General features: G+C 42.1%; 1 protein-coding gene across 8 annotated transcripts in view; it reads left to right on the top strand.

The window, feature by feature from the left end:
* Positions 1–25637, top strand: part of SMARCA2 (SWI/SNF related BAF chromatin remodeling complex subunit ATPase 2) — a 172089-nt gene that overhangs the window by 46748 nt on the left and 99704 nt on the right. For 6 of the 8 annotated variants that reach the window (XM_022573582.3, XM_089913258.1, XM_022573583.2 and 3 more), the window contains 9 exons: positions 6302–6355; positions 11941–12071; positions 12307–12364; positions 14505–14605; positions 15941–16154; positions 19983–20146; positions 21493–21559; positions 22216–22326; positions 25179–25421. In XM_022573582.3, the coding sequence (XP_022429290.1) occupies positions 6302–6355; positions 11941–12071; positions 12307–12364; positions 14505–14605; positions 15941–16154; positions 19983–20146; positions 21493–21559; positions 22216–22326; positions 25179–25421 (1143 nt within the window). The remainder of the gene's footprint in view (positions 1–6301; positions 6356–11940; positions 12072–12306; positions 12365–14504; positions 14606–15940; positions 16155–19982; positions 20147–21492; positions 21560–22215; positions 22327–25178; positions 25422–25637) is intronic. The other 2 variants (XM_022573586.3, XM_022573585.3) reach the window with 1 other exon arrangement.

Here is a 25637-nt window from a genome sequence, read left to right as displayed (position 1 = left end):
TATAATTATAAACTGTCATGAATGCTGTGAAGGAAGGCGGGGAGTAAAACTGGGACCTGGTTTCCTGGCAAACGAATAATAGGTACCCAAGCGACTCCAGTCTGCCTGGTGGCTGTCTCTGGGCATCTTCCGCTGGTGAGCTCACATGATGGAATGTGCAGAATTATTAGTTTATTAGCAGCCCTCTCCCTCTTCCCTGACATGCTCTCAGGATGCCTCGCATCTGAGCTCCCCCTGCCCTCAGCAGGACCAAGGAGATCAGGCCGTATTTCCTTCCTGGGCCATCTTGCTGGGAGACCTTGGATAAAGAAAGGACAAAAAGAAACTGGGCTCCTTCCTAGACCTTCCTGAAAACTGTCTCATGGGGTTTTAAGACTTAGTTCAGAGTGAGTTACCCAATTTTAGATGTACCTTAATTCAAGTGCAAAGAAAATGGATGCTTTCAAAAGCTGATTATTTGACACTCTGGATTACCTGGAGTTCTTCTTCCCTCCATTAGAGTGAATGATTGAGAGTTGTTTGTTCCAGCTTCTCTGTGTCAGGGAGGGAACCTGCATGTGGACACTTAAAAATTCTGTGCTGTCCCTTTTAGCATTTCCCATAGAAGTGAATATCATGCTGTATCTATCTGCAGGTTTTGTTTTGCTTTTTTTTCTAATTAAGTAAGGCATCCCTAAATCTTTGTTTTGAGAAAGCTTCTTTACTCAGTGAACTAATAGCATTGAACTGGTGGCAACACTTGTAGGACAAGGTACAGGTAACTTCAAGAACTGTGCCGTCAAAGATAAGTATGGTGGACCTTGCAGTTTAATTGGAAAAGGGCTACTTTTTTACTCAGTGTTAAACTAGCGTATCATTTTTTTAAGGAATTGCCCTGTTGTAACAGAGAAGGCCTTTTTCTTTCTTGGGGAGTTGATCAGGTTTACTTGGTGTTAGTGAATAACGGAGTGGGTTTCCTTTAACCTCTCAGGACCTTGCTTAGTTTTGCTCTTCTCACCATCAGAGCCGCTTCTATGAAGTATACATTTATAAATCATTCTGAAACTTCTCGATCTCAACCTGGCCTTCCATTAACGCCCTTGAAGTGGAAGAAAAAGAAATAAGCTCTATGTATCTACTTAGGTGTTAGAGGAGGAATAATTTTTCAAGTATTGAAATATCTGATTAGGTGACAGCAGTCTCTGCAGTGTGACAAGGTGAATACACGGTTATGGGTACTTAGCATGACCTGGAGGTCTCCATCCTCTGCCATGCGAGCTCCCTTATATCTACTGGGGGACTCCAGGTTGAAATGGCGTCGTATGCAAATAGGATTGAACGTGCTAACTTACGAAATTGGACTACTGTCTAAAGCACATTGGTACGCAATCTCTTAAATTCATAACTGCGTAAGAAAACATAGAACACTAATTTGCTCTTATTCCCTTGTAGGATATTTCATTAAGAGATCTGTTACCCAGTGCTTCAGTCTCTTGATCTGTAAGAAGGTGATAGGGACAGGACCTATAGCCTAGATTTGTTGTGAGGCTCACATAGGAAAGTTTATCTAAAGCACTTAGAACGCTCCCTGGGACATAGTAAGTGCTCAGTAAATATTAGTTGTTTTATCAATCAATTCTGTGGTATAGATGTAGGATCGTGATTGTTGAAATGTGGTTATAGGTTTTTCTGAAAATAAAATCTTCTTTTTCCCCTTACTGTATGTTCTCTGTGGTGTTGAGAAAATAAGTGGCCACCATTTTTTTTCTAGGTGAGGATCAATTAGATATTATTAGGTAGAATGTCTTTTAGGACAATGACAGGCTCCTTGGCTGTGGAGGCCTGCAGCGGGAAATGAGGATTTCTTATTTTTGGCAGACTCTGCTTCCCTCTTCCTCCCCAGATCCTAGAAAGAGAATTTTCTAATTATTTGGCCTATAATATCCAAACGATAAGGTATTTCTTACAGAGATTTAGGGTATGTCTTTCCTTAAGCTGTGGTTGGGAGCCCATGCCAGCCCCCTAACCCACACACCTACTGCTGAAAAGTCTGGTCATTTAAGAGGTTCAGCTTCCCCAGCTATTGACTTCAGGCCAAAAGTAAAGTACAAAGTATTTAATCCCCTTCCCCCAAATCTTTCACTGGGGTGTATACCAACAGAACGACACCCTTGGTATTTATTGTGACATTTCTTGGAAACCCATGATACTAATGAGAACGTAGAGAGTCCATGGGGGAGCGCTGTGTCCAGTGACTTTTTCGTCATGGTCTTTCTTTCTGAAACTTATTCTGTTCTCTTTCTCTCTCATCAAACACTGTTACACGTGCATCTGTGATGTTTTGGAGGGGGGACCTTTCTGGCATAGTGTATGGATCAGTATAGTGATAGGAAGATAGCCGACAATTAGAGAAAAGCCCCTCGGTATAATTTTCAGTGAAAAGAGCATCAGGTGCAAAGTAGTAATGCCATTGAGGCATTTATTTTAAATTTGAGTGACTCTCCAGTCCTTCTCAATTCTTTTATCTCCTTTCCCCAAAGATGATTAGCTTTTTGCAGTTTGCCTCCACAAGGAGATTTTTGTAGGTGAAAGAAAGGTTCTAAGGCAATCCTGGGCATTTGAGTGTAGTGACTATTGTAAAGGTAGGTGAACACGATGCCATGATGGTTAGATTTATTTGATAAGTTCAGTGTCAAAATGGGTGAAACCAGAAATTTGGATCAAAGTCCAGCTTAACTGGATTGACCAGTTACTTGAGTCAAAATGTTGGAATTGGTTTTCTCTGCAAGGCCCAACTTAAGTAATGTGCAATTGCCTGTTAATTTGATATTCTTGGGTATTTTTTTTATTGCCTGATCACCTATCTTAATGCTCACAGGTCCTCTTAAATGACAGTAAAAATAACCCAAGCGGTTTCTGAAAATCTTAAGTTTCCCTCGAAGCAGAATGAGTCTTTAAGATGCCAACACATTTGAATGATGTTTCAGCATATTATAACACCTGCTGGGGGATAAACTGTGTTCACTTTATAATATAGATTGTAAAATATTTGGTACAAAGCTGTTTTCTTTTCAGAGTGAGGCTGTTTGTGTCCTGTGTTGTGGTAATCTGCATAAAGTACCCCAGTGAGGCCCATTTTCTTGAATTCAGCTTCCACAGGGTTTTCATGTTTGGGGATATCTTTCCCTCCACACAGCGTTGTTGATTATTTTATACAGCCTCTGCAAGGAAAGTGGATAGCTGTGCACATAGCTTTGTTCATGAACATCCCTAAAGGAAGGGTATGAATTGACATCAGCCTTAACCGGGAAGCCAGATTGTCTTTCGTTAGGAGTAATTTGCTTCACATCCGATTCCATAATTACATTCCTCCCTCCCCTCCATGAGGGTAATTAGTTCTCAACTTTTTGTGGATAGGAAGAAGCCAGTACAGAGTTCCTTATTCCTGATTAGTGGATGAACTGCAGTCGGTTTTGTTTTTTTGTGTTTGTTTTAATCAGTGGAAATAAGCTCAGGCATCAGCCGGCAACATTGATAGGATGTGTTTGCAGTCACATGCTACCGATTCACTGTATATGAGATTCTCTCAGGCAGCCGCGGCCCCATCAGCTGCAGGCCATCCCACCAGGTGCTCAGCGTCTGTCCCAGGTTACTCCAATATCGTAGTACCGGTCACAATCTGTTTGGAGTTGACCTTGAGCTACGCACAAAGGGAATTCCGGCAGCGGAAGAGAATTGAGGGTTAAGCACTAGTTTGATGTGAGAATGTGGATTTCTGAAAGCGTACCAACCAGAGATTGTCCCCACACTGAAGGAATTCAAAGCATGATGGGAGAACTTGACACCTCTTGCTGCAGAGTAGACTGCCATCTGGCTTCCACCTCCTAGAATAACATAGCCGAACTGGGTATAAGTACAGGGCACGCAAGGGAAGGTCTCATAGAGCACCAGTTCAGTGAGGAACGTGTGTGTGCTCTTAACTCTTTTATGACTTGCACATATATTGTCACCTAATTAAAATAATGTTAATTGATTGCATGTATGCTAAGTGGAAAGTGTTGTTCTTGGCGCATTCATTCATTCATCCTTCAAATATTTATTTAGTGCCTTTTAAGTGCCGGGACCCCTTGTAGGTATGGGAATACATGAGTGAACAAAACAGACAGAAATCCCTGACTGCGTAACCGTATGAAGCAGTTTTCAGACAGTGCTATAGCCAGTTTTATATAGACATAAAAGAATAGCCCTCGGACTATCACTGATTCTTTTACATTGTGGAAATTGACACTCTCAGTGGATATTACATGTAACACTGGATTGTACATATTGAAATAACGATCCAGCAGCAGCTCTATGAGGTAGGGACCGCTGCTGTCCCTGTTTTACAGAAGAGGGAACCAAGACACAGAGACTTGGTCGAGATCACACAGCTAAGTACTCTTGCGCTTAGTGACAGAGCTGGCATTCAAACGCAGTTCATCTAATTCCAGAGCTGACTTTCTTAAGTCTGATATTACATTGCTTCTCAAATTTGATACCAGATAGAAATTTAAAAATTAGTTTAGAGGAATTTAAGTAATGGAAAGGCCTGATTATGAGGCAGTTTTTAGATAGCAGCCTATCTAGTCTACGGCAGATTCACAGAAGAGTATCCTTTAGAATAGTTTTGATTCTGTTATTTATGGTCCTTCAAGCTTTTTAATGTCCTATTCATTGAAATAGTGATCCAGTTCCACTAGCTAGATATTGGAAAATTGGCTTATTCATGGTCTCATCTGATTTTCTTTGTTGGCCAGATTTGTAGCTAATTTCTGATTTGTATGGAAAGAATGGTGGGATTAATTGACTTTCTCCCATTAATTAAAAGAGTTGCCTGAATATAGTGCCTGAGAATTCCAAAAATGAGATCTTCAGGGAGGCTGGTAGCAGGGACGGCCCCTTTTCTGAGCCTTTCTGCCATTGTTCTCTGGATCCCTAGCCCAGACATAGGGATGCTTTTCCATGATGGTCATTTCTTTTGATCTTGTAAATATTTTCAGTTTGGGGTGACATAAATAGAAAATTAAATTCTTGGGAAATCATAACCAAGGAGAGCATTTCATTTCCTACTCTTTGGTAGAAGTGCTACATTTTTTTATGCCTTGTGTTTTGGCCTACTTATATACATGTATTTTTTGCAAGAAAATTATCAAACAACTATAAAATTTCAGACATTTATGGGAACTGCCCTTCCTCAGTATGGACAAAAGGCTGGATTTTCACCACTAAACATTTTCTGTAAAAGCTGTTTTGTCAAGAGACAACTGAGTTATTTTCATGGGAAGCAAAAATGTATTACACAGTCAATGCCTTAAGTAAACAAAGTGGAGTTAATATTGATTCTGTATCATTATGTATATTTTTAATTAACTAAAGAGCCCAGGGGAGGAAAGCTCATTTTCTTAAATGTCTTGATAAAGGAAATGACTAAAGTTTGTTTGTTTGTTTGTTTTTCTTCTAATCACACCACACAGAATAACTTTAAAATAAGGATTTTGTAAAGGTGATGTTAAGGATTTCACTTGTCGAAGAGGTCGTTATAAATGTAAGAAAGTTTAGACTATCTTGTGTCTCTTGCAGATGAGGCTCTCTCGGGTATGTACAAAACGCGACATAATCCTAGCTTTTCATTTAGGCTGCCTTTGAGACACATAAAGGTTAATGGGCTAAGATATTGGAATATTTAAGAAATGGAAGATGACAGAATTTTTCATGAGATCACAGTATCTGCATCAAATTTCCCCATATACCCACTGTGGAAATACTGTATATTATGAAAGCCAATTAGGTAGAATGATAAAAATTCAGAGAACTCAAGAATTTTGTATGATTTTGCATTTTTATAACCCAAGAGCGGTTCAGAATTCATTCTTGAGGGGACATTTTTAGACAACTTGCTAAGGGAATGGGAAAATTGAGCTGATTACGTCAGGATTTGTCTTCATAGTGCCAAACACAAGGACATTGGGGATTCTGACCCCTGTCCCGATGCTGCCACATCTTAAGCTGTTGGGGTCCTGGAAGACACAGTCCAGCCATCTCTAGTGGGCCAGGCCTGAGCCATACCCAGCTTTCACTGACCCCCTGCAAGTTGCCAATAAAGTACACAGTTCATCTTGTCTCAGAGAGTGAGGAGAAACACAAAGAAAAGGCATTAATTCCTAAGCTTTGTTGGATGATGATAAGCAGTAATGAATTACTGTTGTATACCACCAAGTTGCCATGAGGTCCTTCCTGTACCCACTTTCTTGGTTTACATGTAACATTTGACATTGTTTTGCAGAAGGCTGAAGAGAATGCAGAGGGGGAGGAGTCTGCCCTGGGACCAGATGGAGAGGTAAGGGATTTTGCATCCATTTCTGCTGTGTTCTATTGAATGATACCCTGCCATACCTTGCTGCACCATTCTCTGTGTATACTGATTTTATTTTGTACTCTGCTATTCTTTTTTTTTTTTAACATCTTTATTGGAGTATAATTGCTTTACAATGGTGTATTAGTTTCTGCTGTATAACAGAGTGAATCAGCGATACATATACATATATCCCCATATCTCCTCCCTCTTGCGTCTCCCTCCCACCCTCCCTATCCCACCCCTCTAGGTGGTCACAAAGCACCGAGCTGATTTCCCTGTGCTATGTGGCTGCTTCCCACTAGCTATCTATTTTACGTTTGGTAGTATTTATAAGTCCATGCCACTCTCTCACTTCGTCCCAGCTTCCCCTTCCCCGTGTCCTCAGGTCCATTCTCTACATCTGCATCTTTATTCCTGTCCTGCCCCTAGGTTCTTCAGAACCATTTTTTTTTTTTTTTAGATTCCATATATATGTGTTAGCATACGGTATTTATCTCTTTCTTTTTTTTTTTTAACATCTTTATTGGAGTATAATTGCTTTACAATGGTGTGTTAGTTTCTGCTTTATTACAAAGTGAATCAGTTATACATATACATATGTCCCCATATCTCTTCCCTCTTCATCTCTCTCCCTCCCACCCTCCCTATCCCACCCCTCTAGGTGGTCACAAAGCACCGAGCTGATTTCCCTGTGCTATGTGGCTGCTTCCCACTAGCTATCTATTTTACGTTTGGTAGTGTATATATGTCCATGCCACTCTCTCACTTTGTCCCAGCTTACCCTTCCCCCTCCCCATATCCTCAAGTCCATGCTCTAGTAGGTCTGTGTCTTTATTCCTGTCTTGCCCCTAGGTTCTTCATGACCATTTCTTTTTTCTTAGATTCCATATATATGTGTTAGCATACGGTATTTCTTTATCTCTTTCTGACTGACTTCACTCTGTATGACAGACTCTAGGTCCATCCACCTCACTACAAATAACTCAATTTCATTTCTCTTTATGGCTGAGTAATATTCCATTGTATATATGTGCCACATCTTCTTTATCCATTCATCTGTTGATGGACACTTAGGTTGCTTCCATGTCCTGGCTATTGTAAATAGAGCTGCAGTGAACATTGTGGTACATGACTCTTTTTGAATTATGGTTCTCTCAGGGTATATGCCCAGTAGTGGGATTGCTGGGTCGTATGGTAGTTCTATTTTTAGTTTTTTAAGGAACCTCCATACTGTTCTCCATAGCGGCTGTATCAATTTACATTCCCACCAACAGTGCAAGAGGGTTCCCTTTTCTCCACACGCTCTCCAGCCTTTATTGTTTGTAGATTTTTTCATGATGGCCATTCTGACCGGTGTGAGGTGATACCTCATTGTAGTTTTGATTTGCATTTCTCTAATGATTAGTGATGTTAAGCATTCTTTCATGTGTTTGTTGGCCATCTGTCTGTCTTCTTTGGAGAAATGTCTCTTTAGGTCTTCTGCCCATTTTTGGATTGGGTTGTTTGTTTTTTTGATATTGAGCAACATGAGCTGCTTGTAAATTTTGGAGATTAATCCTTTGTCAGTTGCTTCATTTGCAAATATTTTCTCCCATTCTGAGGGTTGTCTTTTGGTCTTGTTTATGGTTTCCTTTGCTGTGCAAAAGCTTTGAAGTTTCATTAGGTCCCATTTGTTTATTTTTGTTTTTATTTCCAACTTCTCTAGGAGGTGGGTCTAAAAGGATCTTGCTGTGATTTATGTCATAGAGTGTTCTGCCTATGTTTTCCTCTAAGAGTTTGATAGTGGCTGGACTTACATTTAGGTCTTTAATCCATTTTGAATTTATTTTTGTGTATGGTGTTAGGGAGTGTTCTAATTTCATTCTTTTATATGTAGCTGTCCAGTTTTCCCAGACCCACTTATTAGAGAGGCTGTCTTTTCTCCGTTGTATATTCTTGCCTCCTTTATCAAAAATAAGGTGACCACATGTGCATGGGTTTATCTCTGGGCTTTCTATCCTGTTCCATTGATCTATAGTTCTGTTTTTGTGCCAGTACCATACTGTCTTGATTACTGTAGCTTTGTAGTATAGTCTGAAGTCTGGGAGCCTGATTCCTCCAGCTCTGTTTTTCTTTCTCAAGATCGCTTTGGCTATTCGGGGTCTTTTGTGTTTCCATACAAATTGTGAAACATTTTGTTCTAGTTCTGTGAAAAATGCCATTGGTAGTTTGATAGGGATTGCATTGAATCTGTAGATTGCTTTGGGAAGTATAGTCATTTTCACAATGTTGATTGTTCCAATCCAGGAATATGGTACATCTCTCCATCTGTTTGTATCATCTTTAATTTCTTTCATCAGTGTCTGATAGTTTTCTGCATACAGGTCTTTTGTCTCCTTAGGTAGGTTTATTCCTAGGTATTTTATTCTTTTTGTTGCAGTGGTAAGTGGGAGTGTTTCCTTAATTTCTCTTTCAGATTTTTCATCATTAATGTATAGGAATGCAAAAGATTTCTGTGCATTAATTTCGTATCCTGCTACTTTAACAAATTCGTTGATTAGCTCTAGTAGTTTTCTGGTAGCATCTTTAGGATTCTCTATGTATAGTATCATGTTATGTGCAAACAGTGACAGCTTTACCTCTTCTTTTCTGATTTGGATTCCTTTCATTTCTTTTTCTTCTCTGATTGCTGTGGCTAAAACTCTAAAACTATGTTGAGTAATAGTGGTGAGAGTGGACAACCTTGTCTTGTTCCTGATCTTAGGGGAAATGGTTTCAGTTGTTCACCATTGAGAATGATGTTGGCTGTGGGTTTGTCATATACAGCCCTATTATGTTGAGGTAAGTTCCCTCTATGCCTACTTTCATGAGGGTTTTTATCATAAATGGGTGTTGAATTTTGTCGAAAGCTTTTTCTGCATCTATTGAGATGATCATATGGTTCCTCTCTGCTATTCATTTTTAAGTAAAAATAGTAGTACATTAGCATGGTAGAAAATTAGAATAGTATGAAAGGGTACACTGAAAAGTAATCTTCCATCTCAGACTGCCAATCAACTGATACTAAGTTTCTTATGTACCACTCCAGAAATTGTCTGTGCACATATAAGCATGTGTTTATGAATATACAGAATGTGGAAAAATCTTAAGTGATTCTATAATTACATTTTCCCCGTCGATGATACAGAAGCAGAAAATATGACCCAGTTTCCTTCATTTACTTTGAAATTTCGTAACTGTAAGCCAAACAATTTGCGTATTTGGTAGCTTATTTTTTGCCACTTTCTGTAGGCTTACCCTGTAGCCTCTATTTGTAGATTCAGCGGCGTATTTCTAAATTTTATTTTCTAGTATTTCCAATATTCTGAACCACGAGAATACAATGATTGATTTATTGGATGTTTTTTTCTCTGAAAACTCAAAAGTTCTTGGCCAGTGATTCGCACGAGCAGGCATCCCCCCCCCCCGGAGCGAGCAGGATGGGAAGGGCGTTTGTTTCAAACTTCCTTCTCCTTTCACAGATTCTGATTAATCTGCCTGGAGGATTGGGGCGGGTGGAGGGTTGTCTCTTCCCCTTCTGGAATTGCAGTGCACACGAGAAGTATTATGAATGTGAACAGCCTGGTGGCAGGAAAAAGGTTGAAACCACTATTCTGTGCAGAAATCTCTTGAACAATAAATGTTACTTAACCACTATAATTCATCACAAGGAAAGAAAAGATCGGGATAAATGTCTAATGTGTAAGAAACACTCAGTGGGCTGTTACGGGGGAAGAATACTATATATTAGAGCACTTAGAAACAACTCTAATTTGTAAAAACCCACCCTTACTTAAGCATGCCTCACATCAGTCTGTAACTAACAAGCACACAGGGAGAGATTTAACGTGTTAGTGTGATAGCTCTCTTATCTCATGTTATCTCCTGGGAAAATAAGCTCCTGATCTTGGGCCTGTGACATACACTTTTGTTTTAATCTTAACACATGTGTTTTCTGTTTGCTGAAGTGGGCAAAGTAGATGTCTTACCTGGTTTGTTTTGAAATAATGTTCTGATTACATTCTGCTGTGCTCATTCAGTGTTTTTGCCAAAGTTCTAATTCCAGCTACAGTGATTTCCAGTTTTCTTTGAGGCATGACACAAACAATAAAACAAGCTGCATTATAATAGTTCAAGATAATGGAATATGGTTTTTCCAAGGGAGATGGTAGCGAATGGTAGATTTCCTACTTTATCGCGTGAGCCTGTAGATGACCTTCTACGTTAACAGGAAGAAGCGTTGTCTTGACACGCAAAGTAGCGGTGTTCACAACCATTGCTTCAGCACACATAAAAGGAAAAACTGTCTGGAGTAAGCCTTCTCTTTTTTGTCAGGTTGTTTTTGTGGATAATTGCTAATATATTGTTTCTTATTCTGACAGTGCTTTGTTAAGGGAGAAGGGGGAAAGAACCAATATTTGGGGGGAAGGAGGTGGTCATTTCCTATAAGATATTAGAAGATAACCTACAGTATACTGCTTTTCCTATCATTTTAATTTAGCTCCAAATGAGAGTAATTTAGAAAAAATTCTTTGCAATTAATGGGTTGCCTAAACGTCTCACCTGGGGGCCTGCTCCTAGAAGTACAGTCACCCTGTTATCAGTAGCATTCATTTGCATAGGATTACTCCATTTTTAGGCCTTTTTAAACAGTTTGTTCTCTGAAGTAGGTTAAGCACAGCCTCTGCAGTTTCACTTATTCTCTTAATTTCCTGAGCAAGCCGTATTTCACTGAGAGTCTAATAACGAACTTCAGCTCAGACTTGTCAATTTGCTAGATTTCCAGTGAGCAGAGCCTTTTGCTTTATCACAGGGCCCCATGGTTGGGCTTGGTACCTGGTGGTTTGGTTTTGGATAAATGACGTTGTTTCTGCAGAAGCCAAACCAGCCATAATGAGATGATACAAGTTACAGTACCTTTTCCTTTTTTTCCATTATTCTCTCTGAAACCATGACTTTGCAGTAGTCCTTATCTGGAGGGGATTATTTGGGGGTTGGGGGTTCTTAGCTGCAAGTGACAAAAATCAACTCTGCCTGATTTAAGTAAAAGGGAACATATTAATAGGATATCGGATGAGTCATCGGAACTCTGGAAGCCTGGAGAAGCTGGCTGGGGACCGCGCTATTATTCCAGTGATACGTTACCGTAGTGTACCCTACAGCCGCTTAGTGAGGACATGGCCAGCCTCGGGAGTGGGCACAGCCAATACCACTGCACTGGCACTGCTGCCGCTGTTGTCTGCCCTCCTACCAGTGTGCCTGTTGGCCCCCGCTTCCTTCTGGGTCCTAATTCAGAGCCTTGGTGAATGAGCCCAGCTGGTGGAGCTTAGGTCTTGTGCCAGTTCCTTTGCTGCAAGGGAGGCTGGTGTTTTCAGTTTCTTTGGTAGGAGGTGACCTCCCACTTCCCACCAGAACTCATCAGGGGATGAAATTTCTAATCGCGGGAAAGGATTTCAAATGCTGGGCAGCCAAAAGGCCGAGAGACATCCAGCACAGAATTGGGAGAACGTCTTAACCCGAAGCGGTGTTATGTCTTTTCTCCTTTCTAGCCCATAGATGAGAGCAGCCAGATGAGTGACCTCCCTGTCAAAGTGACTCACACAGAAACCGGCAAGGTCCTGTTTGGCCCAGAAGCACCCAAAGCAAGTCAGCTGGATGCCTGGTTGGAAATGAATCCTGGGTATGGCACTAAAGCAGAATTATTGGTGTTCTTTGACTTTTCAGGTTTTTGTGGTCCTTGTAGAATCTGGGAACTAAAATAGCATGACCTTTGCTGAACTGCTTAAAGTTATTACCTGCGTTTGTATATAGAATGTGCCATATATTTGTGTATAAACACACACACACACGCACACACACAGTTTTCTGATTTAAAAAGCTAAGCCTCCTCTCCCTTCCCACTCCTTTTCTTGTAGTTACGAAGTTGCCCCTAGATCGGACAGTGAAGAGAGCGATTCTGATTATGAGGAGGAGGTACGTATATATCTCTGTTTGGAGTTCACTGGCTGGAAAGTTCACGGGGAAGCACCTGTGTCCTTCTGTCTCTTCGTCCTCCAGTTTTGGCCATCGGGTGACAGCTGAGGCTGAGGGTTTGACAGAGCTTTGCTGGTGCATTGCCTAGTAGCGCAGTGACCTCTCGGGGGCTCCTGGCGAATGTGGAAGCTTGGTGAACTCTAAATTTATTTGAAACCAAGAAGAGAGAAGCTGGCATTAAATTGGAGATGGCAGAAAGGTCTTCTGAGGAAAATTGGAGATGGATTACTTGGGGAAAGGCAATTCCATGCTTCTAAGTCATTTACACTGAGGGTTAACAGCCTAAAAATGTCTGAAGTTATTTAGTCCTTGGGCCTGTTTGAAGCTGTAAGTGTGGAAACTTAGACCAAAAGGGCAACATGCACTTGGTTTAATGGGTTAATTGATCCTCTTGGGTTTTTTCTTTAAATGTGATTCTTCCTTGAATTCTTTGGATATACTTGTTAGCCGCATTTGTCAGTCTTTTGGAAGGAATACTCAATATATCCAGAACCTAAAATGGGAATCTTGGATACTTTTAATAGAAATTAAGGAATAATAAAGGTATCTTTTAGATCAACTTTAAAATCCTTAACAATTACAAATAGAAGGATTAAAAGATTATTATCTCCTTTATTAGAGCATTGTTAGTGTATAGTCATTAAATCTGGTGTTTACCAGTGTAGGGGAATCTTGGTTCAAAGAATGCCATGGCCAGAGCAGAGCAGCCTTACCAATAACAGCTCACCAGAATTTTAAGACCGTTGTTATTTTCTTCTGTTTTGTGGACCTGTGTTTTCTAAATTAATCTACCGTGGACACTTACTGCTTTTGCAAAGAGGAAAGATAATAGAAGTTGCTTTTTTTTTTTTTTTTTTTTTTTAGAAAAAAGCATGCTGTTAACAAGCAAATACTTTTGGAGGCATGCTTTATTTTATTTTGTTTTTTTTAATAGGCTACTCTTTCTCTGAGGTACTTGAAACTTACAAAATCAATTTTTAAAATGTCTCTTGTTTACTCGGATGAATGGGCCCATAAATTCTTCCGTCGGAAGAATCTTCTCGTTGAGTCTGAGAGCCAGGGAGGGACAGAGGTGAGGTAGAGAAGGCTGCTCAACCCACAGGTGCCCTCCTGAGACTGGCAACTGCAGACAGCTCTAGAGAGCTGGGACTAGAGTGAACTCTGACCTGGGGGTCCGGAGACCAGGTCCCCATCTCATGGCGAGTCATGTCCCCCCTCGGTGCTCACCTGGATGTGAAAGAGCTGTGCCAACTCCTCAGTTTACCCCTTGTGGCTCAGTGATCTGTGGTCATAGATTTGATTTTCAACATTACTATCATGTCAGTTTGTATTGTTTCATTCAAGCCTGATGGAAAAGCGTGGTTCTCTTTAAGCCTACTTTTAAAGGAAACTCTCCTGGATCATCTGGAAAGATTCAGCCTTCAACACCAGTGGGTAGTAGTGGGCATTATGGATATTGAGTGAAGCTTTTCAACAGGCCAGCAGAACGAAGTACACAGTTGCGAGGTGGGGAGGTGATGAATCCTTTGCCATGTTATTGACAGTTTTAATCTAAATAGCCTGAAATGTGGGCTGTGAAGTGGCCACAGAAAGCACACACAGAAGGCCATGTGCTTACAAGCTCCAGTCTCTCCACTGTGAAGACGTGTGGGACCATCAAAGGCCCACTGGCATCATCAGAGACAAGGACAATACTTAAGATCCCTTCAGTTGGCTTTGGAGAGAAGGGTATAGAAGGTCACCAAGTTAGCAAGAGCAGATATGGTCTACAGGACTCTCTGATGACCAAATAATGATAAATATCCATCTTTCTGGCATGATTTTTACATATTTATTCTTGGGAGCAAGGGTTCCAGGGGATCCTCAGAGGGTTCCTTTTGTTCTTTCATTCAGTGATGTAAACAGCGATGGAGAGGTAGGTATTGCCTGGTGGAAGTAAGGGTTAAGTTTACGTCCTCCCTCAGTTGTGTGCACCTCACTTGTGAAGTAGAATGCTATTCACTCTCTTTTCAGAAATCGCCAAGCCTAGGGATTCCCTCGTTAAAACGGAATCACCCCCATATCTTTGTTCCGTCCCCAGGATGAAGAGGAAGAGTCCAGTAGGCAGGAAACTGAAGAGAAAATACTTCTGGATCCAAACAGCGAAGAGGTTTCCGAGAAGGACGCTAAGCAGATCATCGAGTATGTGTCTCTCAGAGTTTTGTCTCTTGCAGATGCATTTCGTGAGGGTTGCGCTTTATGGATTTTCTTTTAGAGAAGTTTGTCTAAGGAAGGAAGCCGACCTCACGCCCATGCTCCCCCCGAAACGCCGCCGTCAGAGGCCACCAGACTGTCCCACTGCTCAGCTCCCCCCTTGTGCCCTCCCCCACTTCATGACTTCCTCGTTCCTGGGCTCCTCGCGTGTCACGCGCTTCCGTCCCACGTGGAACCTGCCCCTCCAACTGGCTGCCTTTCCCGCCTTCCTTAATGGTGCCAACACCCGCCCAGAACCCCAAGTGAGAAACGTCCTCGTTGCAGTAGCTGCTCAGCCACTGATTCCCCTACCCAGCTGTTTTCTTTTTATTAATTAATTTATTTATTTTTGGCTGTGCTGGGTCTTCGTTTCTGTACGAGGGCTTTCTGTAGTTGCGGCAAGTGGGGGCCACTCTTCATCGTGGTGCGCGGGCCTCTCACTGTTGCGGCCTCACTGTTGTGGAGCACGGGCTCCAGACGCGCAGGCTCAGTAGTTGTGGCTCGCGGGCCCAGTTGCTCCGCGGCATGTGGGATCTTCCCGGACCAGGGCTCGAACCCGTGTGCCCTGCCTTAGGTCTCAACCACTGCACCACCAGGAAAGCCCTACCCAGCTCTTTGCCTGTGTAGCTCTAGTGTTAAAATAAAACTGTGGTGAAACACTGTGCAAAATAGAACATTTTAAACTGATGAGATTAAAAAAAAAAGAGCAGAAATAGACATTCTCATATTTTCTCCTTTTATTCCAGGGCTGTGTGCCCACTTCAGGAACCTTTCTTTTATTCATCTGCCCCCAGTTTCTTCACTGAAGGTTTTCAAGACCCCCCTCAATGGCCCCTCACTGCCTGTAGAATAACTCAGTAGTTGGTTAACAAGACACAGAAAATGGAAGACGACCTCTCCTCTTTCCTATCTCTTTAATGTCACCTTTGGCCTCCCTCTCACCTGTCTTCCAAGTTTTAGGCGGTGTTCTGTGGATAGGATGTATCTTTGTACTTCAAGGGCCTAGGACAGCTTCACTGGCAAAGTGTGAACCTGCAGGCGTACGATTCACACTCATAGCAGTCACTTGAGGTCGAGCGGGCCTGCGTTCAAATCCTGACGCCACCACCTTTCATGTGACCTGGGCAAATTCGTGAACCTCTCTCAGCCTGAAGTTCTCCACAGGCATGAAGTGGGGACGGTAACAACAACGTCTACCCTGCTTGCTTTTCGCGAGGATTACAGATAATATGTTTTAGCTGCCGGGCGTGAAGTAGGTGGTAAATAAAGCTCTACTTCCTGCAGCTGTTTTCGGCTCTCCATTCATGCACCAACTTCTCTGTGTGTGACTCTCCACTGTCTCTGGCCCAGGACAGCTAAGCAAGACGTGGACGATGAGTACAGCATGCAGTACAGTGCCAGGGGTTCCCAGTCCTACTACACGGTGGCGCACGCCATCTCGGAGAGGGTGGAGAAGCAGTCGGCCCTCCTCATCAATGGGACCCTGAAGCATTATCAGGTAACTGGCGTGGTGTGTGTTTTCTTGGCAGGTGTCAATCTGTTACCTGCTTTTGATTAGAGTGCGTTGTGCGCAGGCCCGTTGCTGCAGAGAGCTGACCACGGCAAACATTTGGGGCCGCATTGCTTCTAATATGGCGATTCTCTCCACTGTGCCCGTAATTCTTGTTTTAGAGTGTTCCATTTTACCGTCTTCCCTAGAGCGTACCCATTTTCTCTTCTATGGCTTTGGGATGGATTGTGTTTTCAGAAATCCTGGGTTAACTTTTGGAACCCCTTTACCGCGGATCTCTTTGGAATGGAAAACCCAGCCACATTCTCTGAGTGTAGGGAACATCTGTGCCTCTTTTTCAAAGTAAGTGAAGTATGTATTTCTTCAAAAATGTCAGTGGCGTCTGTAGTTTAACACTATGGACTCAGCTACCTAGGAGTTGCTATCTACCATTTACATGCTTTTTTTTTTAAAGACACATTAGAGTGGTGAGCATCCCTGCTTTGATGAAAACTACGCTGTAAGCATAACGTGTGTTTCATTTCACCTGTCTAGAATGAGGTCAGCTCCTGTCTTCTACCTCCTTCTGCTTCACAGTGTTTCCCAAAGTGTGTTCCTTGGAACATTTGTCCCATGAGATAGACCTCCAAAAGAAAGGGAAAAATAGGTTCTGTGGTTAAATAAATATGGGAAATACTGTCAGCTAGAGCTTGGATTACGGTATAATTTACTATTCCAAATTTGGATACTTATGAGAATGAACAGTGACCCTTATTACTGATCATAGGTGTCACCCAGGACTTCCCGAGCCAACCAGACATCTGGACACTCTAGCAATGACCCTTCTTGGTAATCCATGGTGTGCGTCAACACACGCATGGGCTCTGCAAAAATAAATGTGTAAACTCTAACTGCATATCAGCATCCTGCAGTGAAATATCTTTAACTTTGTATTTCCCAGATTTCTCTGACTACCAAACTTTCTTTTCATGTATCATATACCTGTTCACATCCTGTAAAATTAGGGCCCTTTGGAATATACTTTAGGAAGTATATGCTTTAGGCCAACAGTTCTCGAACTCTTTGAACTTGGATCCACTAAACTCCTAAAACGTGGCACTGTGTTGGCTGCCACTGCATCAGGGTGAAGGATACAGAGGCCACTACTACAGTACTGCCTTGATCTGTGTTAAAGTGCCAGCAGTTTACACCCACTACTGCTTTTGCATCATCCGTGCAAACGTCAACACAATATAAAAGGCAAATAATACCTCAGTGTTAATAAGAAAATCATTTTGACCTTGTGGATCACCTGAAAAGGTTTTGGGGACCCTCAGGAGTCCCTGGAGCACACTTTGAGAACCACTGCTCTGGCTGTAGTAGGATCATGTTTTCTCCAAAGACCATGCTACTTTCATGAAGTTCAAAGTTGTTTTCATCTGATTTGGCCTACCTGACATTGATGTTAACTTGTAGTTGGTTCTAATGAACTCTTGTATGTCTATATATGGCAGGTGCATTGTTAGATTATTCGTGAATAACTTTTAACGCTACATTGATTTCCTCCTGCCATCCAGCACCTTTGAAAGCATTCTTTGTCACTGTCTTCTCAGACCTACCTCCTCCTACTTCCATATGTGAATTTTTTTTTTTTTTTTTTTTTTTTTGCGGTACGCGGGCCTCTCACTGTTGTGGCCTCTCCTGCTGCGGAGCACAGGCTCTGGACGTGCAGGCTCAGCGGCCATGGCTCACGGACCCAGCCGCTCCGCGGCATGTTGGATCTTCCCAGACCGGGGCACGAGCCCGTGTCCCCTGCATCGGCAGGCGGACTCTCAACCACTGCGCCACCAGGGAAGCCCTCCATATGTGAATTTTATGGCCTTCTTCCTCTACTGGGCTGCTGTAGATTTCCTGAACATACCTCACTCTTCCGGCCTCCGGGTTTTTGCTTCATGGAGTTTCTTCTTCCTGGTCTCTGAGCATCCATGTCTACCTGATGAAATCTTTTTTATTTCTCACAAACGAACTGAAATTGTGGCTCAAAGCCTTCCCGGATCACTCTATCCATGAGTAAGCTTTCTATCGTCTTGCTCCTTGACAAGTTTTTGTATTGAAAATAGTTACTTAACCTTGACATAGCTGAGGCCTTCCTGCTGCTTCCTGGAAAGGCACGTAAGCTTGGCTCAATACTCAACCCCTCCAGTTCCACGGTCTAGGAAAGTCCAAATCACTTCCCACTTTTCTTGTGAATTTCTAGTCCCCTCTGCTGCCAGTTTCTGCTTCTGTTTTATCTGGGATTAAGACAGATGCAAAATTCAGCCCCTTTGCCGATTTTCATTAAAAAAAAAAGAAATCCACTACCACTGAGTGTCCAAATGTTTCTGGCACTTAGCTGACTTTCCTCAAGGTCTGGTGCTCTTGGGATCACGTTGCAGGTGCGCATCTCCTCCCACCCACCACTAAGAGTTCCCGGCATTCCCCTTCTGCCCCTGTGTCTTTTGTGCATCCCCGTGGGACCTCTTTCAGTCCCTCTCATTTCTTGGTGTTGCTGCTCTTCTGCAAAAACCTTTAGGATGATTCGGAGTCTTGCATGGTATGAGGTACCCTAAGTGCTTATCCAAGTATTTCTTCAAACCATTGCAGTACTCTTCCCAAGAAAAATTCTGGCCCATACAATTTTATATGTATGACACTGGCACTGCCAACCACGTCTTGGTGCGTGAATGGCTTATCGGGTCCTCTTTGACTGCCAGCTTCTGAAGGGAGGCATGCATGTTACATACCTAGGTTTCCATCTGCTATAGCTCCTTGCATGGTCCATTTAACAAATATTGAAAGTAAAAGAATCACTTGCTTTGTTTTTAGATAAACCAAATTAAAATTAACATTTCCCTAAGCATAACTTCATTAGCAAGCTAAATTGACTTTAGCAATTATATACAGATAGATAGATAGATAGATAGATAGTAAACATATATATATATATATATATATATAGAGAGAGAGAGAGAGAGAGAGAGAGAGAGAGAAATATGATCCTATCACTTAAACCAGAATCTGTGATATGGTGGTGGAAGGGAATTAGTGGTTGGAGAGGGAAGTTGAACAATGTTGTATTTTCACCCAGACTTTCTTGTGTTTAACATGGAAATCCAAAGCTGTGTCTCTGGTGCTGTGCTTTTGTTCTTTAAAAATATGTTGAACATGTTTCCAGGCAGTCAGCTGCCCTTGGGGAGCACTTACATTGCAAAGTTTCCATGTGATGCCTGGGAGCTTTCTCCGCCAGGAAGTGCCCTCCTGTGGGCCCAGCAGGTGCCCCTGGCTCCCTGGTCACTCTGCGTCCTCGCTTGAGGGGATCCCACCCTGGGGGGCCGGGAGGCTCTCCGTCACCAAGAAGCCTGTTTCTAATGACCTGTGATCTTCTTGCCAAACCTGCCTTCTGGTTTGTTTTTCTTTAATCCTCATGGTGGCTTTTTGTGCTTGGAGTGGTTGGAATGGATTTTCGTTTGGGTTTTCTTCATCTATAATAATTCTAGAATGTCATGTACTGTGAAATGCTAAGTAGGGATGAACGGCAAAGCTGCTTAAAGTCCCCCCAGTATGCTCCAGCCCATCATTTCTAAACCTGATTAGCACTCAGCACCTGCCAAGCATCAGGGGTGATTACAGGCTCATGTATGAAATTCTCTTTGTGTTGGTGCTTCCCGTACTCTCCTACTGTGGGAAATCCAACGTACAGCACCGAGGAGTTAAGAAGTCGCAGCCTCACTTGCTTTGTATTAGTATTAATTACCTGTGCAGATCTTGGATAATTGAAGCAATTACTCTTCATTTCAGCTCCAGGGCCTGGAATGGATGGTTTCTCTGTATAATAACAATTTGAATGGAATCTTAGCTGATGAAATGGGGCTGGGAAAGACCATACAGACCATTGCACTCATCACGTATCTGATGGAGCACAAAAGACTCAATGGCCCCTATCTCATCATTGTTCCCCTTTCGTAAGTAAAGCCATTTATTCTGCAGTTATCTTTCTTTATGTTGGAGCTTGCCCTATTCATAGTTTGTCCTTGTTTTTCCCTTAAGGCAGAATTGTAGCCTGTAGTGGGATTATCAAGAGCATATAATCCGGATTTAGGTTTTCTTTTCCCACCCTTTGATTGGCTACATAAGCACAGGATGTTTTTTCAGCCCTTAGCATTGCGGTCTACACAGCCTGTACGCTGTGCAGTGGGTCTCATTCTTCATCACGCCTAAAGTGGCTCATGAAGCTGAAAGGTTTTGACTTTTTTTTAAGATTTCTTTGATTTTTTTTTCTTTTTCCATTTCCAAAATGTTATATATATTCAAAAATTATATATTCTTAAATCTTCCTTTAGTGTCCCTCTTAAAGCAGAATCTAAATCAAAATCGTAACTATGAATTTTGCATTAAACCGCCCTCAGTACTCACAGTTTATCTGCAGTGACTTTGTCGCTTTGTAAGGATGGGTCTTCACTGTTCTCCGTTAAATTCCCGGTGCCTCGCCCGCTGCATGGCTCCTCGTGGGTCTTTGGTGGATACCCCTGAGGGAAGGGATACCTGTTCAAAACCGCCCTCCTTGGATGGGAGTGTGTCTCTGACTGTGGGTGTGAGGTTGCAGTTCTGTTCACTGAGATCCTCTTCTAGATCTCAGTGCTGATTACAGACTTGGGCCTTGAGAAAAAATATTGTTTTAGTATTTCCTTCAAATTTTGTCTAAATGAGAGTTATTTACAGACCTCTTTAATCCGTATTATTTGAATCCATGGAACTTAGATACCCTTTCCATATTATCTACATCTTGAACATGTATTTTGGGTTTTATCTATGTTTTGCATGTTCTGACTCATATGTCACATTGATGCTTTCAGGGATTTTGCCTTTTAAGGCATTTAATATTTTTCCCCTGCCCCCTCTTGACAGATTTATTTCGTATGTTCATGTGCTTTTGTCGTTTCTTTTTCCTGACTCAACTTTTCTCTGAACTTTATATGGCTGTTTCTAAAGAGTCCCCAAATCGCTCTGGTAATTGCTGTTTTTCAGTATTAAAATTAAGATGTTTTTTGCCATCTATATTCATGCATTCTTTAATTTTTTTTCTCTTATGAGATTTCGTGTGAACCCACAAACAAACTTGTCATGCTCTGTGGCAGCTTATTTCTAACTTATCTCTTATTTCCACACCTTTAAAATGAATATGCAGTTGTGCTATTTTACATTCTCTAGCCCCTTTCAAGGTGAGACCTAAAAGTGAGTAAGAACGTCTTTTTAATCACAGATTTTTCTACAAATGTCTCTCTGTATTTTGTTTTCTTTTGTTCTATAGGACTCTATCTAACTGGACGTATGAATTTGACAAATGGGCTCCTTCCGTGGTGAAAATTTCTTACAAGGTTTGGCATCCTGTATTTATTTTTTGCTTTTCCACATTTATATATAGACCCTATTTTCTTCACTCCCTATGCACATCTGTGAACTGTATCTGGTTGTAAAGTTTTGTCATGTACATCGTGTACTAAACAGTGAGAGTTAATCATCCCAAGAAGATTACTGTAATAAACCATAATTACTTTCAGATAGTGAAATGCAGAAGAAAATTGTTAATTATCATATTGCGAGGTTTCTGATGAGGGTAATACAAATGACAAATATCACACATCCCGCGTGCTGCTGCCATGCCCACTGTTCCTGCAAAGTTAGACAATTCCCCGGGCGCCCGGGCGCCTGCTGGACGCTCCTGTAGAAATGGAGCCTTTCAGCGGAGCAACGGGTTCTCTGCTACCTTGGGGTCACCATAATTTCCTTTTCTTTCTCCCCCGCTTCCCTCGGTCTGCAGTGGGAAAGCTTCTCCATAAAGGTCTGAAAAGTGTCCAGACGTGTGAGCAATTTTGCCAAGCACTTTCTTCCTGGATAATGGATCTGTATATGATAATTGCATGTATGTGCAGTCCTTAGTCACATGCCTGGGCTCCATTAAGCCTGAGCAGTGAGAGACAACGCACGCCTCCTTCCATCGGGTAATATACATCTGTATTTTCTTCCCATTCAGGGCACCCCTGCCATGCGTCGCTCCCTCGTCCCCCAGTTACGGAGTGGCAAATTCAATGTCCTCCTGACTACTTACGAGTACATTATAAAAGACAAGCACATTCTTGCAAAGGTATGTTTAAAAAAATTATCTCATCTCTAATTATGGACCATCGCAACTGGAGTGTAAAGTATTCCCCAAATTATACTCACTAGTATAATTTGCTCATTAGGTGGCTGGTCTCTCTCTCTCTCTCTTTTTCAGTCAGATGTATTTTGGTCATGCGTTTTTCACTTTATGTATGCTGGGGTTTTTTGTGTTTTATTTTGGTTGTTGTTGTATGTCACTGATCCTGGGACTCTTACCTACCCTATCCTATCATAGTTTATGCGCTTACATCTCTTTAAAAAATTCACCTGGGGGCTTCCCTGGTGGCGCAGTGGTTGAGAGTCCGCCTGCCGCTGCAGGGGACCCCGGTTCTTGCCCCGGTCTGGGAAGATCCCACATGCCGTGGAGCGGCTGGGCCCATGAGCCGTGGCCGCTGAGCCAGCGGGTCCGGAGCTTGTGCTCCGCAGCGGGAGAGCCCACGGCAGTGGGAGGCCTGCGTACCGCAAAAAAAAAAAAAAGAATTCACCTGGGTTCCTTCAACTCTTTTTTTCTCTCCAACAGCCCTGAACGTCGTGCTTATGGAAGAAATAATTGTTTTTGTTGCCCTGGGATATTGTCAGCAGCGTAACGTCATTTCTCTTGTGTCTTTGTCTCTCCAGAGATGAGTAGGCATTTCTCCATATGGTCTTCTCCATATGAAGGTTTATCCCAGCTGCAGTTTCTGTGCTATTCCTGTTTTATGTTTTTCCTGGTGAAATAATGGGCTATTATTGTTTGAATTACTCTGGGCTCTTTCTGTGACTATTTATTTGGAGCCGGGAAAGAGTCATTTTCTACCTGTGACCTACATGTCTGCTAACCTGTATGTCCTAAGTTGTCCTTTAGCCAAAAACTAGAGTTTTTTTCTCCATTTATATCATCTTGTCTCCTAATATATTCATGTAGAATGATGGGAGTAGTTTCTGTCATAGAGGAAGCATGAAAACTTAATTTTTTTCCCTTTAGTAATTTCTTTTACCCTGTGGTGTTTTGAAAGCATTATAATCTGAAACTAAGTTATGGTCAGAATCGAACAGAATCACTGTTTCTGGGGTGTGTTCTATCTCTGCATTAAACCTTTGCTCTGGGAACAGAGTTCTGTTCATGGCCTCCTAGGAAATAACATAAAGGAAATGGGCTCCCAGGGGAGGTTTGAGATGGCACCAGCAACAATACTGTGTTCCTCTTCCTCATGCTCCAAGATGAATTTGGCAGTGTCAGGAATGACGTGTTTTCAATATAACTGTGGGAATGTGTTTGTACATTTGAGATCCTTTAAAGAAAATTCATACCATGTCTTCTGCATATGTATTTCAAAATTCATCAGAGACGCCTGGTAACGAGGTGTATTGCTTTTATTTGTCACTGGAGAAATGAAGCTCTAGAAAGGGGTAGTAATTTTTTTCTGAGTGCAAGACCTAATTAGTAGTAGACCCGACAGCAAAATCATAGGCCTCTGATTCCTTGTTTATTATTTCAGAAGCTAAATTAGGCAGGGAAGTAGATTTAGAATATTGACTTAAATACATTTTTATCTCCTGGCCTCTTTTCACGCTATTGGTAACTTTGGGACAATTGATCGTACAACTTTAATTATTCTTAAGCAATTTTCTTAGAGGTAGCAGAGGAAGGAAAAAAATTTTAAAACCCTGGGAGTTTCTTTTACCCGAACATCCCAGCCTGACTGATGATTTTTTATTCCTTTTCCCGGGACTTCACTGGTGCTTCTAATGAGGAAGGAGAGGACTTTACAGAACGCTTTGCCGTCTCCCTCCTCTCTAAGAGCTTTGCAGCGGGATCCAGGGACATCTGAGCACCAGATGCTTTTCTTGGCCATTACCGCTGTTTTGTGGGGAATGGATAGCCTTAGTGGGATATTCCTCATTGTTCTCACTTTGAGAAACAATGACCTTGGAGAGGGCTGAAGGGTCAGATGTGAGAGGGGAAGGGGACTGTGTGTAGACTTAGGAAGGAAGATCGTGACATATGGTCACATTTTTAATTTTTGAAGTGATAGTTATGCTGGTGGAATATATTGTGTTTAATTCTGAAGTTTTGGCATAAACAGAGGAATGCTATTTTAGCACTGCCCTCTCTGCCAGTAAGTCTCTCCTTTCATTTTAGACCTCTTGAAATTGGGGTCCTAGACCTGGCAGGTAAGGAGTATGTATGAACTAAGAGAGTCCGGGTTGCCAGATCTTCTAACGTTTTAAAAGAAGCTGGATGTCCAGATTTTTATGTGAAATGTTCCAACTTTTAAATGTTAGCAACTAAGTTCAAATTGAAAAAAAAGAAATTAACAAAAAAAAAAAAACCACGAGCCAAACCCTGAAGGTAGTAGTCAGCCAAGGCAATAGAAAAAGGGCACGAAGCCAGAGTACTTCCGCTGCAGGTGCCTGCTGACGCCATCTTGGAGAAATCAGTCATTAACCTGAGCTTCAGGTGAGGAGCTATATTCTCTACTTACTATGAGCAGAGGTAACAGAGCCATTAAATCTGGCATAGCTGACATGACATAACATTAATAGAAGGAGTATTGGATGGGGAGACACAGGAGCTAATTCTGGCCCAACTATTTCATTCTGGGCCCAAGTTTCCATCTTTGTGAAAGGGTAATTTGGAATCACATTCTATCAGTCCATTCCATTACTACATAGTACACGATGATCTGTCAGGTACGGGAAATAGACTGTTAAGATTCTTCTATGCTAAGGAATCTCGTGTCATAGCTTTTACCAAGCATGAGTTCTTTGGTTTTCCGCATCACCACTTGCCTCTTAGAAGTAGTTGTGTTTTCCCTTGTTCACCGCATGTTGGTCCTTCCTCTTGTGTTACAGATTCGGTGGAAATATATGATAGTGGACGAAGGCCACCGAATGAAGAATCACCACTGCAAGCTGACTCAGGTCCTGAACACTCACTACGTGGCCCCCAGAAGGATCCTCTTGACCGGGACCCCCCTGCAGAATAAGCTCCCGGAACTCTGGGCCCTCCTCAACTTCCTCCTTCCCACGATTTTTAAGAGCTGCAGCACATTTGAGCAGTGGTTTAATGCTCCATTTGCCATGACTGGAGAAAGGGTACTGGCCCAACTTTTGTTTTTCCCACTGCATGACAATGAAATGAAACGAAAAGACCTAAAGCCGAGAGCACTGGAGCCACAGAAAACCCATAGGGTGGTTCACAGTGTTGTAAAGTATCAGGAAGCCGATCAGTGGATGTGTGTGTTCTCACTCCAGAGATATTTTTCCATCCAAAGAAAATGGATCTAATAATGGATGTAAGATCTAGGACCT

Source organism: Delphinapterus leucas, chromosome 6 (assembly GCF_059928025.1).
Source record: "Delphinapterus leucas isolate spDelLeu-1000000601 "Yukka" chromosome 6, BTC_Dleu_Yukka2, whole genome shotgun sequence".
NCBI classification, from domain to species: Eukaryota; Metazoa; Chordata; class Mammalia; order Artiodactyla; family Monodontidae; genus Delphinapterus; species Delphinapterus leucas.
The sequence above is the reverse complement of the archived record's forward strand: the minus strand, read 5'-3'. Positions and strand labels throughout refer to the sequence as shown.